Raw genomic sequence first — 16,067 nt, 5'->3', positions numbered from 1 at the left:
TTTGGGTTTTTTTCCCCCCCATATATAAAACACAAGCTTCTGTTGTTTGTCCACCAGGCGGCGCGCTGTGACTGCTGTAAGGTCCAGGGGCACCTGACAGAGTCTGTGCAGTGGCGTGCTGAAATGAAGCATTTTTGTGACCAAGAGTGTCTCCTCCGTTTTTACTGCCAGCAAAATCAGCCCAATATGGCAACTCAAAAAGGGCCAGAAAACACAGTATTCGGTAATGAGCAACCCAAATAAAATCAGAAGTATGTAAAACGTTTTTTTAATTAAAAAAACGTGACGTAATAATCATTTTCTCTTATAATAGGACAGACGCATGCATCGAAGTTAACTGTGAGTATTAGTCTTTTTTTTTCTCCTTATTTCATCATTTGTTTATTTTTGATGGAAGACAGGAGAAAGAAGCATACAGTATAATCTCCCTCTATTTGGACAACTGCAATCTCTAGCAATAGCAGCAATCTCTCTTGGTCCCTTTTTCTGTGCAGCTGGTTAATCAGGGACCCGTGTCATATGCTGGAGGAGGGATTGTTAAGGATGTGAAGAATAAAGCTGTTCTTTGTAAACCTCTCACCATGACTAAAGCCACGTACTGCAAACCTCATATGCAGAGCAAACCACTGCAAACAGGTAGACTGTCACATGCGAACTGTCTGAGTGCAAGACCATCCGTGTGTTTATTATAAACAATGTCTAAAATGCATTCTGTTTGGTCTCTACAGAAGAAGATGGCTTGGAGGGCTTGGTGAAAGAGTATGTCCCTGTTCCAATTCCCGTTCCTGTTTATGTTCCACTACCCATGAATCTCTATGCTCAGGCCACACCCACCTCTGTTGCAGTCCCTATACCTGTAAGAACCTCCCTCTCAATTACTGATACTCCAGAAATACTGTTGAAATGGTCTAATATTAGTCATTTACTGTTGATGAGATGATGTAGAGAGAATCTTGTTTGGCTTTGCTGTTCTCAGGTACCTGTACCAGTGTTTCTGCCCACCACGTTGCAGAGTGCTGAGAATATTGTGAAAACCATAGATGAGCTCAAAGCCAAGGTTCCCACCGATCCCCTCGAAGCTGATCTGATAGCTATGGCTGAAATGATTGCAGAGGAGGATAAGAAATCTGACTGCTTAGGTGTGAAGCTTTTCCTGGAAATCACTTTTGTTGTTTTTCTGCCTTGATGGAGCTTAAAACTGGCTGTGAGATGGTTTAAAATTGGAACGCACTAAACATTTGTACAGTAACAGATTTTTTTTTTCACCCAAAAACAAAAGTTCAGGGGTGGGCTGCTTTTGTTTGTTTGTTTGTTTGTTTGTTTGTTTGTTTAAAATAATTGGTACAACAGCGCATAAAACGCACATTCATGTAGGTGACACATTGTTGCTCACAGTGCATGTACTCTGTTTTCATACATACAATACACTAGGCACTACCTGATCTGTACCACACATGCACACATTTTTGTCAGTGACTGGTGTTTTTTCACAGTGCTGAATTAGTATTTTGTGGGGGGGGTTGTTTGTTTGTCTTCTTAATACTATGATGGTACTTATTGTAAAAACTCAGCAGCTGGCTTTTTGTATTAGGGACAAGAATTTCATTCACATGTACTTAAAGCTTGAGTTAATATAACAGGTTTGCATTTTCCTTATATTGCTCTAAATACTGGTTCATGTGCCATATGGCACTGTAGTGTAGTCATGATGGGAGATACAGGCCAATGCTTTCGGAAAACAAAGCATTTTTTGATTGCCCCCCCCCCCCCCCCCCCCCCCCAAAAAAAAAAATCACGTATGTGATGTCATGGCTCAAATAACAAATACACAGACTTGACTGCAATTTGTAAAAAGATATGCATGTTATTTACCAGCTGGGAGGTCCGTATCGTGAAATACCGTGACCGAGGTCTTGAAAGTACTGACCGAGGCCCTCTGGGCTGAAGTCAGTATTCAAGGCCGAGGTCACGGTATTTCACCATACATACGGACCGACCTTAAGCTGGTAAATAATATATAAATTTTTTTCTTTACCAAATTCTAACAGAGAACGAGAGCGCCCGAAAGGGAAAACCGAGCCGAGCCGCCATTTTGAATCCTCATTCACGGCTGTAATGCAAATTGCTTCCTCCTTGGTATACAAGTTCACTTCCATGGCAGGGGAAAAAAAACTACATTTTGCCGCCTACGTAGTCCCCTATTTATACAAATAGGAGTCATTCAGGATTCAGCCATGTTTTTGCTCGGCGTTAGCAACAGTTACAGGTTTTTAGCTTTCTTCTGCAATGTTTTATTTCTTCTTCCTCAGGGTAGTAAAACTCACTTTCACTGTGAAGACTGTCGTTATCGCTATCCATGTTATAAAATTAATGCTATTCTCTTGGGAAATGCTGGCAAAAACGTATAAGATTTTTGATAATCTTATAAGTAAATCTTATTAAAAAAAAAGATAAATGTTGACAAATTCTACTATGTTTGTTGTTGTTGTGAACGAGCGAGTCGCCAGCGGTCTATACCCGGGGTCTGTAACTGGGGTCTGTATCGTAGGATACGGACCCGCTCGCCAGCCAATCGGTGCGTAGGATTTGATGGAAACCGGACCGCGAAAAAAAAAATGTGGCTATGTGCTGATATTTCCACAGTTTGAGGAATTGCATTTGACTTTTATCTGTTCTAGATATCAAATGTGAGAAGGAGAGTGGAGGGGTTAAAAGGGAGAGAGTAAATAGCATCAGTGGTGGTAGCACTTCAGGGGAAGAGGAAGAGGAAGAAAAGTATGAACCAGAGCTGGACCTGGAAAAAGATCTTCCTCAAGGTACCCAACTGCTGAGCTGTCAAAGCACTGATGTGATGTACATGTGAGTTGTGTAACATACTGTACCTGAGCTAGACTTGTTCTAGCTAATGTTTCCCATGACACTTGTAATGCTTGGTGTGTGTGTGTGTGTGTAAAAAAAAAAAAAAAATATATATATATATATATATATATATATATATATATATATATGAGGGGAAGTCAAAAAGTTCTAAGACAAATTGAAAAAAATCTTTATTTATGAAAATAACAAAGCTATTTCTCTACATATCCTCCATTTAAGTCTAAACACTTCTGCAAAGCGGTGTTTCTATTGGAGAATTCCTTCTTTGTAGAATTCTGGGGGATGTCTTTCACACCTTTTGAAATTCTAACATCTGTCTTAGAACTTTTTGACTTAAGTGTGTGTGTATATGAGGGAGAGAGAACTACAGTCTAATACCTTGGATTAAAATTCTCCTTTGGCTTTTACCAGTTCTTCATGGTCAGTCAGGCAGAGAAAAGCGCTATGAGCTTGTGTACACACACACTATACTATGATTTTATATATGGGAGAGGGGTAATTTGGAGCTATAATTCTCCTCAGCCTCAGAGCCTGTGCCCACCTTGGAGGAGATGGACACAGAGATGGGTTTCACACTTCCACCCATCCTGACTGAGGAGCGAGAGGAGGCATCCTGGACCAGAACCAGGAGGAAGGTACTTAACACACGCATCATGAGGTTTTTACACAAGGGTGTCCAGTGATTATAAACCATTATGCTGTTCACATGCTGATGTACACTGATTGCTGATGTTTTTATTATGAGGACATTATATAGCGCCTTTATCTACAAATTATATGTTCATTTTGAAATCGTTATCCTTAGTGCCTATCATTTGCATGTTAATTATGATTTAGGGCATCAAGAGGCGAGCCATGGAAGACGAGACTTATGCAGAGTCATCTTCATCAGCAGAACCTTTTGCAGCAGACGCCTCTTTCCCCCTGAGCTCCAGGTATGGTCTGAACGCCTGGAGGAGATGGACTGCATTATCAGCTACACAGTCCAGTGACGTAAAAGAGCAAGGGGCTTGCACACAAGGTAAGAAGGCATTCACCACCTGGTCATGAGAGATTAATTTACGAGTCAAAATGAGGTGCATTTGAACCACGTATGCAAAAGTGTCCAATGATTTTAACTTTGTTGCTGTTCACATCCTGAAACATCTGGTGTTGATCATTTAAAGTTATGAGGACACAAGCGTTTTATTTTAAGAAATATCTTGAATGTTCATGAAAGGCTAGAGATGAACATTGTCTCAAAATAGGGATGCACTGATGCCCTCTGTATCAACTTTGGTGATAAACCTTCCTATATCAGTGTTGTACAGCCAAGAGATGTTTTGTTTTGTCCTTGTTTTTATAACCACATGCAATTTTAGTGATCAGTTGAGGAATAATCATGAACCTCGTCATTGATCTTAATGTTGGAAATTAATTCTTGTTCATTAGACAGTCATGTCCCACACTAGTATTACTTTTAGGAAATCGTCTACTTAAAGCTACAGGATGTACAATTTTGGAATTTCATCCTGTCTGGAGGAAAGATGCTCTTGCAAGTCACTTGTGGCAGTACACATCATAACATGGCTTGTGCTGCACTCTTCTACCACGGCATATATTAATCTCATGGTTGTGAGGTGTGAATTACTGTTACAGTATTTTCAGTGTGACTACAGCTCAGGAACATCTTAATATTTGGGGGTTTTTTTGGTCTCCTTCTGACTCAATGATTTGTGATTTAAGTTATCTTCATTTTTAATTGTACTTCAATTTAATTTCGAGCCAACATAAGTGAGTAGATTATATGATGACATCTTTTGGCTTTTGTGTCTCTGTCCAGTGACTCCATCTCGGTTGAAAAGCAGTCTTCTCTCTCTGAGCGCAGCAGACTTGAGCAAGTCTCTAAGTCAGTTCGTCAGAGAGGTGCGTCGGCCCAACGGTGAACGCTATGCTCCTGACAGCATTCTCTACCTTTGCCTCAGCATACAGAAGGTATGTGTGACTGCTTCATATACATGTGGCTTCTGTGTTTATTGCAGTTTGAAGGATTTTATTTATTTATTTATTTATTTATTTATTTATTAAATGTAAAGCCTTTTGGGGTCCAATTTATACACTGTAGAATAGGGAGCCACATACTTGTGCAGAGTGCACATGTAATGCTAGTCTGTCCTGACACAATTATTATGTGAACGCAGTGACTACTCTGATTTAAATTTGGCTTCAGGCTAATGGTGAGAGTCTGAAGGAAATTGTGTTTAAAATTTAGTAAAACTAATGAGACAGATGAGCTTCGAAGAAGGTAGAGAAAATCCACAGAGTGGTTGCATCGGCATATTTGCGTAGCACATACCTCCTGGCTTTTTTCCTTTTTTTTTAATGTATATTCTGTTCATTGCCAAGAATTAGTAGTAAGTGCATTACATTGCATGGCTTTACTGTATGTACAGTTGAGGTCAATAGTTTACATACACTCATCATGGAAATGGCATGACACGGCAATATTGGGCTTTGAGGGTTTTTTTTTTTCTTTGAACTGTTCTTTTTTGGGGGCAGAATGATTCATACAACATGCATCTTTAATATTAAAAAAAAAAGAATTTGGAGCATCGAGAGCCTGTATTTCCAAACCGAATCAAATACACATTACACCCACGTACAGTAGATAATTCAGTGGTGCTGAAAGTTCCAAAATGTCTTAACTTGCTGAGCTCTCTTAACTTTGTGAGGGATCATGACTGTCTACATCTGCTTGCTTCTCTGTGTCAACATAAAAAGGATTTGTTTGACAGCTCTCATTGGATTGACCAACACTCAGTACAATTTAAAAGTCCAAGGAGCTGGGTGCAGATCTGAGAAAGACGATCATAGATTTACAAAACTCAGGAATGTCCCTTGAAGCCATTTCTAAACAACTGAAGATTCCAAGCTCATCAATTCAATCACTTGTGTATATAAATACAAGTTATTGAGCGGTGTACCCACTTTGCCAAGGTCTGAAAGACGACCCAAGCTGTCACCCTCAGCTGAGAGGAAATTGGTTGGATTGCCAGGAATCAACAAGGCACAGACCTGAAATGAAGTAGAAGCTGCTGCAACACCAGTGTCACTGTCGCCATTCAAGCAAGTTTTATATTGCTATGCACTGTGAGGCTCTGGTCCAAGAAAAAAAGCACTTGCTCAAAAATCAGCACCTTCAGGCTTTGACTAAAGTTTGCAGCTGACCACATGGACAAAGGGAAAAGTCTTCTGGAGGAAAGTTTGGAGGCGTATAGGTATGGCATTCAGCTCCAAGAACACTGTACCATCTGTTAAGCATGGTGGCAGTACCATCATGCTCTGAGCCTGTTTTGCTTCCAGTGGAACTGGTGCACTGCACCAGTGGCTGGAATAATGAACTATTACCTCAATTTTTCAGCATAACCTCAAACCATCAGCTGGATGGTTGAAACTTGGACTCAGTTGAGTGTTCCAACAGCACAGCTACCCAAACACACATCAAAGCTGGTTGTGGAATGTATAAAGCCTCCACTGCATTGAAAATGTGTGGACTGTACTTAAAAGTTGGGTCCATGCCAGGAAACCAGCAAATTTTAATTGAAATCTGTCAGAAGCTTGTTGATGGCTACCAAAAGCATCTGGTCAAGGTGAAACATGCTAAGGGAATTTATCCAAATATCAAGTCTGTTGTATGTATATTTTTGACCCATGTTGATTTCATAAAACCCAAAATAAATTAAAGCTTGTGCACCAAATTCGTGAGTGGGGTTTTTTTTGTTTGTTTGTTTGTTTGTTTTTTTAATAAACTTTTCCCAATTTCCCTATTAAAGATGTATGTTGTACAAATCTTTCTGCCCCAGAAAGGAACAGTCAAAGAAGTCCTTGAAAGTTCTGTATTGCCATGACGCATGTCCATGATAAGTGTATGTAGACTTCTGACCTCAACTGGAGGTACGTACATGATTTTAAGATATTAAAATCATTTTACTTTTTAGCACTTTATATACACTGCTGAATGTTGTTTTTGTTTGTTGTTGGGTTTTTTTTTCCCTTGAGACAATCTGAGACATTTTGCTGTTTTAGGGGGTATGTCAGAAGTTCTCTTTCTTACTAAAACAATCACAATACTCTGACCATTATTTGTCATGATGTTGTATTGGTGTACTTAAAGTATTTGCAGGAAAAAGGAAGGACAGATGACCTGTTTAATGACCCCTGCTACAGTGCGTTTGAGGAGGAACTTAACAAGGTTCTCAAAGGCTGGCAACCCAGCGTTCTTCCTGATGGTAAAACTTTTGGCTTCCTTGTCATTTCATGTTGCTGTTAAGTGTCCAATGATTAGAACCACTGCTGTCCACAGCCTGAACTGAAGATGTTGACTCACTACGATGAGGACATTTTATAATTAAAATGTAACTCTGGCGGCATCCTATCCCCCCCCGCTATATTATTACTGTGTGTTGCATATTATTTCATCCAAAATATACACTTGTATGAGTAAGTTCATGTGTTGTGGCTGTGTTCAGGCTCTCTCTGGGGTCGTGTACAGGAACCGTGTTTGTGGAGCAGCAGACAGTTAGGAGAACATTCCCCCTCAGTTCTCCTGCGCTCTCTTGTCTATCTCAACACAAAATACTTTGGCCTGCGCACTGTTGAGCAGCACATGCGCCTCTCTTTTGGTAACGTCTATGGGCCCAGCACTTCTAAACCTCACAATCATGACACCACTGTCTGTATTTGCATCCCCTCCATCTCGCAGGATCAACATGGTACGTTTCACTGCAGTCAGTTAACACCTGTTTGAGATCACAAGATTGCTATAAATTGTATTATGATGGTGTGGCATTTAATTGGCCTTTTTTGTGTTTTCTTTTGGGGGGGTCTGTTAAGCATTTTCAACAAAGTTTTCTTCTAAAATCCTTGAGGTTAAACAGTTTTCTAAACAGCATTGATCATTCATGCAGTTGAGGCCTTAAAGGAACAGTCCACCGTACTTCCATAATGAAATATGCTCTTATCTGAATTGAGACTAGCTGCTCCGTACCTCTCCGAGCTTTGCGCGACCTCCCAGTCAGTCAGACGCGCTGTCACTCCTGTTAGCAATGTAGCTAGGCTCAGCATGGCCAATGGTATTTTTTGGGGCTGTAGTTAGATGCGACCAAACTCTTCCGTGTTTTTCCTGTTTACATAGGTTTATATGACCAGTGATATGAAACAAGTTCAGTTACACAAATTGAAACGTGGCGATTTTCTATGCTATGGAAAGTCCGCACTATAATGACAGGCGTACTAACACCTTCTGCGCGCTTCGGCAGCGCATTGATATCTGAGCTCCGTATCAATGCGCTGCCGAAGCGCGCAGAAGGTGTTAGTACGCCTGTCATTATAGTGCGCACTTTCCATAGCATAGAAAATCGCTACGTTTCAATTTGTGTAACTGAACTTGTTTCATATCACTGGTCATATAAACCTATGTAAACAGGAAAAACGCGGAAGAGTTTGGTCGCATCTAACTACAGCCCCAAAAAATACCATTGGCCATGCTGAGCCTAGCTACATTGCTAACAGGAGTGACAGCGCGTCTGACTGACTGGGAGGTTGCGCAAAGCTCGGAGAGGTACGGAGCAGCTCGTCTCAATTCAGATAAGAGCATATTTCATTATGGAAGTACGGTGGACTGTTCCTTTAAGGTTCAGATTTATAGTGTACTTCAGCCCAGTGAAATTTCAAGTGTTTTTGCTAGTCTCTATTGGTCTTGGATTCAACTGTTATTTGTGTGTTTTCTCTCTCTCTCTCTCCCTCTCTCTCTCTCTCTCTCATCCCCATGAACAGAACCAACAAGTAAGAGGAGGCGTAAAGAGGCTAATGAGACAGACTTTGATCAGAACGATGAATTAGGAGGCTTCACTCACTGTCCTGTTAAGAAACACGAGTGCCACTTGTATGAACTCTACCTGTCTAAGTGGTGAGTCTCACTTGAATCCAGGTGTATGATCCTTTTAGAAAGTGTCGGGGGCATTCCTAATCAATGATGTTAACTGTATACATGTCTGTTAGCCAAGTTGAATATGCACTGAGAGATTGTATTTTCAAATGAGTGAATTCAGGAAGTTCTGCACTTCACTGTGACAGAAAGCAAGGGTGCTACATCTGTCGAGAGAAAGTCAAAATAGATTACAGTACTTTGTGAGATATTGGGGGGACGACACATCCAGGGGGTCAGTTAAAAACACCTGTGCAGCCAGAGGTGCTCTTTGGGTGTACAGTGGTGCTTGAAAGTTTGTGAACCCTTTAGAATTTTCTATGTTTCTGTATAAATGACCTAAAACATCAGATTTTCACACGAATCCTAAAAGTAGATAAAGAGAACCCAGTTAAACAAATGAGACAAAAATATTATACTTGCTCATTTATTTATTGGGGAAAATGATCCAATATTACATATCTTTGAGTGGCAAAAGTATGTGAACCTTTGCTTTCAGTATCTGGTGTGTGACACACACACACACACCCGTGCAGCAATAACTGCAAATAAACGTTTCTGGTATCTGTTGATCAGTTCTGCACACCGGCTTGGAGGAATTTTAGCCCATTCCTCCGTACAGAACAGCTTCAACTCTGGGATGTTGGTGGGTTTCCTCACATGAACTGCTCGCTTCAGGTCCTTCCACAACGTTTCGATTGGATTAAGGTCAGGACTTTGACTTGGCCATTCCAAAACATTAACTTTATTCTTCTTTAACCATTCTTTGGGAGAACGACTTGTGTGCTTAGGGTCGTTGTCTTGCTGCATGACCCACCTTCTCTTGAGATTCAGTTCATGGACAGATGTCCTGACATTTTCTTTTAGAATTTGCTGGTACAATTCAGAATATATTGTTCAATCAATGATGGCAAGTCGTCCTGGCCCAGATGCAGCAAAACGGGCCCAAACCTTTCTCCAAACATAACGCTTCCCATTTAAACCAAAAAGTTCTATTTTGGTCTCATCCATCCACAAAACATTTTTCCAATGGCCTTCTGGCTTGTCCACATGATCTTTAGCAAACTGCAGAGGAGCAGCAATGTTCTTTTTGGAGAGCAGTGGCTTTCTCCTTACAACCCTGCCATGCACACCATTTGTTGTTCAGTGTTCTCTTGATGGTGGACTCATGAACATTAGCCAATGTGAGAAAGGCCTTCAGTTGCTTAGAAGTTACCCTGGGGTTGTTTGTGACCTTACTGACTATTACACGCCTTGCTCTTGGAGTGATCTTTGTTGGTCGACTACTGCTGGGGAGGGTAACAATGGTCTTGAATTTCCTCCATTTGTACACAATCTGTCTGACTGTGGATTGGTGAAGTCCAAACTCTTTAGAGATGGTTTTGTAATGTTTTCCAGCCTGATGAGCATCAACAATGCTTTTTCTGAGGTCCTCAGAAATCTCCTTTGTTCATGCCATGATACACTTCCACAAACGTGTTGTGAAGATCAGACTTTGATAGATCCCTGTTCTTTAAATGAAACAGGGTGCCCACTCACACCTGATTGTCATCCCATTGATTGAAAACACCTGACTCTAATTTCACCTTCAAATTAACTGCTAATCCTAGAGGTTCACATACTTTTGCCACTCACAGATGTGCAATATTAGATCATTTTCCTCAGTAAATAAATGAGCAAGTATAATATTTGTGTCTCATTTGTTTAACTGGGTTCTCTTTATCTACATTTAGGACTTGTGTGAAAATCTGATGATGTTTTAGGTCATATTTATGCAGAAATGCAGAAAATTCTAAAGGGTTCACAAACTTTCAAGCACCAATATTTTTGCGTCTTAGTGTACTCCATCATTAAAATGTAGAAAATGCATAAAGTTTGCCAGGTCTGATGTGTTTATTTAAAATATTTATGTAATGTTTCACAATTTGTATAGCTCTGCATTGAGGTATGAAATGTTATTCCATGAAATCAAGTTGTATGTGAGCTGATAGCTGATGAGGCACATGGTGCCAAGTTGGCTATGTGCCATGTATGACGAGATTGGATAGAATAAAATGGTTATTCTACTCAGTCACTGGGTTTTGAGAAACAGAGCATTTTTATTTCTTGAAAATTCTATAAGAACTTTATACAAAATGTCCAATAGTTTCCGCTTAGAATGTAAGCAAATAGCAAAATGACAGTAGCAATTTGTGAAAAATACTGTAATAATTCTTGAAGAAAGAAAAAAAACTTATTCCGTATTTTGTTTGTTTGTTTGTTTATTTATTTAATGGTTTTGTTTTTGAGTAGAGTTTTTATTTCGTCCTCGGTTGGTTCAGCAACACACTCCGCTGTTTTGTTTTTCTCTACTCACAGTATGAGCTGATAGCCTAGTAGTAGAGTAGCCAATCGGAGCGTGCGATTGCTCATATCCAGTGAATGTGGATTGGGGGGGAGGGGTTTATATTTATTTATTTATATATATATATATATATATATATATATATATATATATATATATATATAATTTAAAAAATGCACATGCAATTTGTAAAAGGGAAAAACAAATTAACAATTCATCCAAGTTGAATTTCATGCTTGCTTTTGCTTTTCTCAGCCCGGAGTCTGTGAGACAGAGGACAGATTTCTTCTATGTGAAGCCAAATGTTGCCTCTACATCAGACAGTCCTCTGTGGTTCAGTTCAAGTCCTCTAGAAAAGTATGTGTTGGAGAGCCTACTTACTCAAGTCCTTCTGGTGAGGGATGTCTACAGAGAGAGCGACTATGAGGAAGAGGAAATTTAGGAAAAGGGGAACTGAGGCCACCATAGCACCCCTCTGCATTACATGTCACTTTCCCTTTAAACACACTGATCCCATTACAGTTATAAGCAAATACTGTATGTCAGGACTTGAGGGGTTTACGGTTTAATACTGATTTCTAAATCAGTGTTTCCAGAAGACTTGGTCTGGTGATTGGTGCTTTACGTGAAAAGCAACCCACAGACTGCTGCTTTTTCTTTTGTTTTTTTTGTTTGTTTTTCATTTGTTAGGAAATTGTGTGTATGTGATGTAGCATTACCTACGATGCCCAGATTGGGCTGCTGTGGTCTGTAAATATTTCTGAGAAGTGTGTGTGTGTGTGTACATGTGAGAGTGAGTGAAAGAAACAAAAACCATTGAAATACTATAGGTAAATAAAACAAATCAACATGAATCCAACAAGCCTTCTTAAGAGAAGATATTTATTTATTGCAGTTTATGATGTGTTTGAGTCCTTATAATGGGACTGTGTGCGTGCGTGTGTACGCTGTGCCATTTCTCTCATTTTCATTAAAGCCTGCTTCAACCCTTGACCACCCATCTCTCTCTTCTCCCCCCCCCCCCCCCCCCCCCAACTTTTCTTTCAGAGTTTGACTGTTGGGTGGCTTGCAGAGCAGGCTTATTTGAAGTAGGCTTTTTGTTGGTATTAAACTTTGTTCAGAAGAAGAGTGTCACAATCAGTTCTCTAAACGTTCATTTTTATCCCCAGTGTGGGTTGTTTTTTTTTTTTTGTCTCCCCCCCCCCCCCCCCCCCCAACTTGACTGACATTTGGATGTTTCTTTATTGCATCTGAAATAAACGAAGCACTTGACAAAAAGTGCGGTGTTGATTCCACAGTGACACATTGTTAATGGTAGAACGGAACATTTGTACTGTACTTGGTTGGGATTTGTGATTGGAAAAAATTGTATATCTGCAGAGGACAGTTTTGATCATTAAAATCCTTCGTATAGATGAAAGGAAGAAACAGCTTTATATGTTAAATGGTCTTATGTTTTCATTGTCTATTTTTATAAATTCTATTTTTTTACCAACTAATTAAAAGTCATTTTCTTTATTTTATAAAGACAACCTTTTGGAATTTCACTGATTTTTATAAGCCTCATCTCACACAGTATAAATTGATTGCTTTGAATGTTGGTGTCATGCACTTGCGGCTTTTGGGAAAGGAGTAAAATGGGAGATGGGTAATGCGAGGTGCACTTTTAGTCTTTGCTATTCAGCAAATTTATCTTTGCTCTCTACACTTTGGACACACACATGCACATGGCACCGGGTTGCTCGGCACTCTCTCTATAGTTACTGGCTTCTCCTCTGCAAGAACATGAGAGACACAAATAAAATGCCAGTAATCAAACATGGGTGAAACTCACATTACCTGCCTCCTCACCACCTGCAGCTGACACTTGATCACACCCCCACTGCAGGGTAGAGGCTGGGGAGCCATCGAACCTGCGGCTGACTCTTCCTCTACCACCCCCACCAGGGTAGGAGAGATGATCTACCACTGCCCTGTGTGCCCCCGGCCTGGGGACCACCTCAAACTTAAGGGGCTCAAGAGCTGGATACCAGCAAGTTATCTGCCTGTTGGCATTCTTCATGCAGTGGAGTGTGATGGGGCATCCCAGCAAGTAGTATCAGAGAGTGAGGACTGCCTGTTTGATGGCCAGACACTCCTCAGTGGTGCTTTCTATGTTCTCTCTCCAGAGAGCTTGCACCTGGTGTACAGCACAGGGTGCTCCTCCCCCTCCACCACCTAGGACAAAATGGCTCCCAGCCCTCTATCCAATACATTATTCTGCATGACAAAAGGGAGAGAAAAGTCAGGAGAATGCAACCGCGAGCCGGCCCCCCACCCCACACACGCAAAACTGCTTTAACCTGGGCAAAAGCCTGTTTGCACAGCTCTGTTCACTGCATCTTATCTGGTGCCCCCTTTTTAGTGAGATCTGTCAATGGGCTAGTTACATCCAGAAAATTGGCTACAAACTTCCTGTAATAGCCAGCCCCAGGAACTGCCTTTAACCCCCTTTTTGGTCTTGGTTCTTGAGCAAGCTGCAATCACTTTGGGGCTGCATCTGCCCATGACCCAAGTGGAAGCCTAGATACCATACTTCCACCTGCCAATTGCACACTTCCTTGGGTTTGCTGTGACTCCTGCTTGTCTCAAGATCTCAGGACAGCCCTTCGATGTTGTAAACACCACTGCCAGTCATTACTGTAAGTGATGCCATCTAAGTAGGGAGCGGTATGTGTTGTGCAAGGTATGGGTGGAAGAGTCTGTCCATGAGACGTTGAAACGTCGCTGGGGCTCCAAACAACACAAACGGAAGGGTGACAAATTGGTGTAACCCAAACAAATTGGAGTGGAAAAGGCCATGGGTGTGCTCCCCTTCTCTCCCCTCCCTCAGGACATTGAAGTTAAGGGAATCTGCTAATTGCCCTTGGTGTTAAGTCCAGTATCAAATACAAGCAAACTGTGCCTCACTGATCAAGCAGTTTATCGATGCTAAGCAATGGATATATATCATATTTAGACACTGCACTGATTTGACTTTAGGAAAAAAGTCTACATGGAACTAGACCAACCTGTTCGTCTTGGGAACCAAAACTACTGGACTGTTTTAATTGTGATGTGACTCTTTGATTACTCCCATGTCAAGTATAGCCTTGAGTTTGTCCCAAACCATGTTGGGTCATTCCATGCCAAATCAACAAGAGGTTATGCTTGACCATCTCAGATTTCAATGAAATTTGGAGGGCTCAGAGATACTATTAAAAGAAGTTAATCCCCAAAACTTGAGCTTCCTATCACCAATAGTTTCAGAGATACAGGCATTTGAATGTTTCGATTTTTTTGTTTTTTGCTCAAAACATGCATATTTCAAAGTGCAATATAATCTTTATTATGCAAGATAGAAACCTAAAATTTTGCACAGAGAGACGCAATGTCTTGTACTACAAGCTTCAACTTAGAATTTCAATGGTCATTGTATATTAGGTGGTGATTTTAACAAGCAAATTAAAAAGACAAATTTGCATTTTTAATTCATTCTGGGGGGCAGCACGGTGGTGTAGTGGTTAGCGCTGTCGCCTCACAGCAAGAAGGTCCTGGGTTCGAGCCCCATGGCCGGCGAGGGCCTTTCTGTGCGGAGTTTGCATGTTCTCCCCATGTCCGCGTGGGTTTCCTCCGGGTGCTCCGGTTTCCCCCACAGTCCAAAGACATGCAGGTTAGGTTAACTGGTGACTCTAAATTGACCGTAGGTGTGAATGAGAGTGTGAATGGTTGTCTGTGTCTATGTGTCAGCCCTGTGATGACCTGGCGACTTGTCCAGGGTGTACCCCGCCTTTCGCCCGTAGTCAGCTGGGATAGGCTCCAGCTTGCCTGCGACCCTGTAGAAGGATAAAGCGGCTAGAGATAATGAGATGAGATGAGAATTCATTCTGGAAGCTTGCCTGTGGCAGTAATGCTTAAACTAAGAATGTTATTCAAATCTACACAGAAATATCTACCAATTTCAGTTTTACCAAGTCTCCATTATTCCTAGTTTGTCTGTAATAGGGTTTTGAAATTCGCCGATTTCTAAAACATGCCATTTTCAGTAGCAAGAAATCCAATGATAGCAGTTAGGAACTTGTAAATTTTTTTCAGTAATCCCCAAGACCCATATTTTATATTTCCAAATTTTTGTTCTGTGTCTCTCAAATATTTTTAAACTACAGGGGTTTAAAAAATCCATTTTCACCAAATTCGAATTTTTTATATATTTTCATATAACTGATATTTGAGGGTTAATAAATGCTTCAATAAGGCTCAAGTAGGTTAGGAGACATGTTTCTTCCTCAATTTTAGATAAAATTTCAATTAATGCTCAGTATTAATTATTTGTAAATTGATTTTAATCTAAGACTGTGTAACATTAGCAATCAATGACCAGCTGTTGTGTACCAGTCAACAGCCAGCCTTATCAATATCAACACAGCACAATAGGTGACCTTTGATACCAGAACAGGTGGCTCATGTCTTATAGTTTTAGAGTCTGTAAACTGCATACTTGTTCAGATAACATTATATTGCTTGGATTATATTAAATACGTTGTAATACAGAGCACTGAGAAAATTTACCAATGTTATTAACTGAATGTGTTTCTTTGCAAGGATTGGATATTTTGAATAGTTGACTAGGGAATTTAATTGTAGTTGCTTTCAATTTGAGATCAGTATAAAGGAGTTTGTTCTTAGACATCTAGAAATGGCTGAACTTCCTTCCTCCCTGTTCTATAGGAATTGGACTAAAGAAAGATTCTGACTGCCATAAACTAACATACAACAGAAATTGTAAGTTAAGTGATTTATATGAAAAATGACTGACTTCTTTAGTTTATATATATATATATATATATATATATATATATA

The 16,067-nt window shown here is 40.3% G+C and overlaps 1 protein-coding gene across 5 annotated transcripts in view; it reads left to right on the top strand.

Annotated features, from left to right (window-relative positions):
- The window catches only part of zmym2 (zinc finger, MYM-type 2), a 40,623-nt gene extending 27,902 nt beyond the window's left edge, over positions 1–12,721 (top strand). For 4 of the 5 annotated variants that reach the window (XM_060929620.1, XM_060929621.1, XM_060929618.1 and 1 more), the window contains exons 11-23: positions 58–223; positions 314–339; positions 495–636; positions 729–856; positions 977–1,139; positions 2,679–2,816; positions 3,403–3,515; positions 3,718–3,901; positions 4,703–4,854; positions 7,034–7,148; positions 7,389–7,631; positions 8,695–8,827; positions 11,445–12,721. In XM_060929620.1, coding sequence (XP_060785603.1) covers positions 58–223; positions 314–339; positions 495–636; positions 729–856; positions 977–1,139; positions 2,679–2,816; positions 3,403–3,515; positions 3,718–3,901; positions 4,703–4,854; positions 7,034–7,148; positions 7,389–7,631; positions 8,695–8,827; positions 11,445–11,631 — 1,890 coding nt within the window. In that variant the 3' untranslated portion in view covers positions 11,632–12,721. Of the gene's footprint in view, positions 1–57; positions 224–313; positions 340–494; positions 637–728; positions 857–976; positions 1,140–2,678; positions 2,817–3,402; positions 3,516–3,717; positions 3,902–4,702; positions 4,855–6,722; positions 6,814–7,033; positions 7,149–7,388; positions 7,632–8,694; positions 8,828–11,444 lie in introns of those variants that run through there. The other variant, XM_060929622.1, reaches the window with a different exon arrangement.
- The last annotated feature ends 3,346 nt before the right edge of the window (positions 12,722–16,067 follow it).

Source organism: Neoarius graeffei, chromosome 9 (genome assembly GCF_027579695.1).
Source record: "Neoarius graeffei isolate fNeoGra1 chromosome 9, fNeoGra1.pri, whole genome shotgun sequence".
Lineage (NCBI taxonomy): Eukaryota > Metazoa > Chordata > Actinopteri > Siluriformes > Ariidae > Neoarius > Neoarius graeffei.
This window is presented reverse-complemented; position numbering and strand designations above follow the sequence as displayed.